This window comes from Leopardus geoffroyi, chromosome B2, assembly GCF_018350155.1.
Source record: "Leopardus geoffroyi isolate Oge1 chromosome B2, O.geoffroyi_Oge1_pat1.0, whole genome shotgun sequence".
Taxonomy (NCBI): Eukaryota; Metazoa; Chordata; class Mammalia; order Carnivora; family Felidae; genus Leopardus; species Leopardus geoffroyi.
Window position 1 is genome coordinate 1,121,569 of NC_059332.1, and position 4,194 is coordinate 1,125,762.

At 41.5% G+C, this 4,194-nt stretch overlaps 1 protein-coding gene across 1 annotated transcript; it reads left to right on the forward strand.

The window, feature by feature from the left end:
• Nucleotides 1–270: 270 nt before the first annotated feature.
• LOC123609665 (olfactory receptor 2W1-like) lies at nt 271–1,543 on the forward strand. Its single transcript, XM_045500840.1, has one exon. It carries the CDS (start codon nt 599–601, stop codon nt 1,541–1,543), a length of 945 nt encoding a protein of 314 aa, XP_045356796.1. The 5' UTR covers nt 271–598.
• The last annotated feature ends 2,651 nt before the right edge of the window (nt 1,544–4,194 follow it).

A 4,194-nucleotide genomic window follows, 5' to 3' on the forward strand; every position in this document is an offset into this window, starting at 1 on the left:
CCTGGCATCCTCTCACTCTCCCTGCTCCCCAAGAGCAGAGCTGTTGACTTTTAACATTCCAGATGTTAAGTCCTGCTGGCTGTAAGGACTCACGCAGTCCAGCCCCTCCTCTTTTCAAGCCAGACTTCAGCGGCTCTGCCTTGCTGGGAGGGCTGCCCCTACACACCCCAGCTCCCTCCTGCCAGTCCGTGTATCATGCACCACCTCTCCTCCCTTCCTACCCTCTTCCATGGGCCTCTTGTCTATGCTTGGCTCTAGAGAGTCCATTCTTCTAGTCTTCTGGTGGTTTTCTGGGTTATTTAGGCAGATGTAGGTGGAATCTAAGTGACCAGCCAGACAAGGTGAGAACAGCATCCTACTATGCCGCCATGTTCTGGAGAGCCTCTAGCATATTATTTTTAGAATCACTCTGGTTATGAATAAACATAGGGAAGCTATGGTCACTGAATACAGTGTTAAAAGAAATATTCCAAAAGGAGAGAGCACACAAACAAGTGCATCTGGGATACTCATGCAGACTTTAGACATTTTATTTCTACCTAAAGTGATGCTATTTTTTGTTACCAGGGTATTGACCTCTAGACCTTCATGAGGAGTCATGGACACAAATAATGAAAGTTCCACTACAGACTTCATCCTGCTGGGGTTTTCTGATCTGCCCCAATTAGAACACATCATCTCTGGGGTTGTCTTCGTCTTCTATATTATGACTCTAGTAGGAAACACAGCCATCATCCTTGTATCTAACCTAGACAGCCAGCTCCATACTCCCATGTATTTCTTCCTATCCAATTTGTCTTTTCTGGACCTCTGTTATGCAACTAGCATTATCCCACAGATGCTGGTAAATCTATGGGGTCCAACAAAGTCTATTACCTACGGAGGGTGTGTGCTCCAATTCTTTTTTGCCCTTGACTTGGGAGCCACAGAATGTCTTCTCTTGGCTGTGATGGCCTATGACCGCTATGCTGCTGTTTGTCAACCTCTTCACTACACAGTATTAATGCACCCTCAGCTTTGCCAGAAGATGGTGCTCACTGCCTGGTTAGGTGGTCTTGGCAGTGCCTTAATCGTTTGTTCCTTGACTTTGAAGTTGCCAAGATGTGGGCACCGGGAGGTGGATAATTTTTTCTGTGAGATGCCAGCCTTGCTCAAGATGGCTTGTGTCTACTCAAAAGTAATTGAGATTGTTGTCTTTGCTCTTGGAGTGATATTTCTTCTAGCACCTCTATCAATAATTTTCATCTCATATGCAATTATCACTCAAGCTGTCATGAGGATCAAGTCAACAGCAAGGTGGCATAAGGTCCTTAATACATGCGGTTCCCACCTCACAGTAGTAACTCTGTTTTATGGAACAATCATTTATATGTACATGAAGCCACAGAATAGCACATCTGAAGATGAAGGGAAGTTCCTTACACTATTTTACACAATCGTCACACCCACCCTTAACCCTCTGATCTACACTTTAAGAAACAAAGATGTGAAGAGTGCAGTAAAGAGAATACTGTGTGAACGAAAATGGTCAGCAAAGTCATGAGTTAGATGGAAGAGAAGTAAGGAAATAACACTGACCTTTACCAATAGATGATGAGTCAATTCATTTCTGTAAGGAACACTTACTGGGTGTCTACCTTGTACCAAGAATTGTACCAAGTACCGATTTGTAAATAAGTAGAAAGTACACCAAAATTATAGGAGATAGAGATACAGATACATAAAGGAACTTCAATTCATACACTTAAAATGCTTCAAGACTAATCTGGGACTACAGATAAATAAACATATAATGATTAAATGTGCTTAAGTACAGTAATAGAAATATGTACTAAGTACTAAGAATATATTTCACCTGGAATATTTTTATGTAGGATTACACTGGACACTGAATTTTTTCTTCCCAGACACCCCTGTACATCCACTTGATACTGCCGGTGGGGACTTTGTGGTGGAGACCAACTACCCACCCTTATTCATTCCACTTCCTGCTTCAAGTTTTAACTGCTGCGGGGTCACCATGTGGCATATCATATCTCTGAGACTGGCCTCCACTAACATAATATGAGGAGTGAAATGTGTGGAACTCATGGTTTATCTTATCTAATAAGAAGGTATTTATTCTCACCCTCCTCCCTCCTGTTCCTGCTGGCTGCAGTGTGGATGTGGAAGGTCTCTAGCTTTGCCAAAAATCCTAAGAGGGAATGAAACAATAAGATGGAACCAGAACCCCCACCAGCAGAGCAATGCCTCCACAGTATTACAGCAGAAAAATATTCTATATTATTTAATATAATGAAGTCATTTATTTTGGGGTTTCTCTGTTAGAGTAACTTAACTTTTAACCTCCATAGCCTGATAAAGAGTTTTCTCTCTCTCTCTTTCTCCTTCTCTATCCCTATCCCTCTTCCCCTCTCCTCTGCTTGCTCTCTCTTTCTCTAAAATAAGTCATGAGAATAAAAAGTACAACACAGGGAATATAGCCAAAATATAGTAAAGTATGGGAACAGGTGGTGACTTATTTACTGTGGTGAACACAAAGTAATGTATAGAATTGTTGATTCACTGTTTATATCTGAAACTAACCTAATATTGTATATCAATTATACTTCAATTAAAAATAAATTTAAACAAAAAAAGTTACACATGGATTTTCAGCTGCATGGAGGTACCTTAACCCTTGTGTTGTTCAAGGGTCAGCCATAGAATGTTGGCTTTGTCACCAATAGATCCGAGTCACCACCACTTCCTCTGCCTACCAATCATAAGATACCAATCATAAGGTACATTTTAACTTTTCTGAGTCACCTAACCTTTAAGCCTACTTCATAAGATTGTTGTTGGCCATAAGTGCCTCATGCAGAACAGCTCTTGATAAACGTTTGCTATTACCAATGTGTGATCAATATATCAAATACAAATGCAGAACTCTCAACATCCTAGTGTCTTGGTAAGGTCCATCTTAGTATTGATGGTATGGCATGTTTTCAAATATATTTATTTACCATGTTCATATTTTGGAAATAAATAAATTTATTTTATTTTCTAAATAAAAACTTTTACTGGAAAAAATTTCATGTAAGAAAATGGTTATAATTTAGGGACATCTGGAGGAAGATAACAAGGTAGAAGGACCCTAAACTCACCTCATATGACAAATACAACTAGGTAATACATCAGTGTAAATACTCCAGAAAATGACCCAAAGACTGGCTGAAAAAATTCCACAACTAAACATAGAGAAGAAGCCACATTGAAGAGGGTAGGAAGAGTTAGGAAATGCTCAGGAGCTAAACTGCAGGGTCTGGCCCCCCAGATGGAGGGACTGGTGGGCAAAGAGAGGGGAGAGAAACAGACTTGGAAGCCTGCATGGGGAAAACACATCCCAATAATGTTTGGATTTGAAAATAGAGGAGCCAAATGTTGTCAGTTCTTACAACAAGGAGACTTAAAGCCTAGAACTTTGAAAATTAGTGGGTCTAGCTTTGGGAGAGCCTGGAAGGCAATAGGAAACTGAGTCCTCATCCTTAAAGTCCCTGATAAGAAACTGAGTTCCTCATCCCTAACTGAGTCCCCTAAAACAACAAACAGCCCTCTGAGATACAGCATAGAAGCAACATTTTGAGAAACATATGAGTTGGATGTGAGGGAGTTATTTACTAATCTCAGGGTTTATTGTGGGACTTATCCAAGAAAAATGGAGCTGGTGCGTGCCATTATCCCTGCCCCCGCCCCCCCATTTCCAGCATGGATACAAGGCTACCTGCAGGAATCTATAATGGCTCTGGCATTCACTGCCTAGATAATTTACACCACACCCTGGCCCCTCCAGTCAAGTTTGTATCAGTCCTGGCACTGCAGATCCCGTGCACCAGAATGCCAGTACCCCTTGCCAATGCCATGTATCCTGAATGTGCACTTTGTGGGGCATCAGTCTAGTGGATGATGAACTCCTAGGGAGGATGCACACATCTTGTTAAAACTGTGGACCTCACCCATGTGTGCTTTGTGAAGTGGACCCTGCCGGCCCAATCTCTGTGGTGACTGTGTATCCCATATGGAAGAGGGCCATAGCAAACTTGTTAAAAGTGTGTGCCCTGCCAACTACTATCAAGAGCATGAAATATAGATGATGTTTCTAACAGAAACAGACACGGAGAGTTAGGCAAAATGAGAAGACAGAGATGTGTGTTC

Coding starts and splice junctions, on each gene's coding strand:
- LOC123609665 (XM_045500840.1), top strand. CDS start 599: ATGGACACAAATAATGAAAGTTCCACTACAGACTTCATCCTGCTGGGG.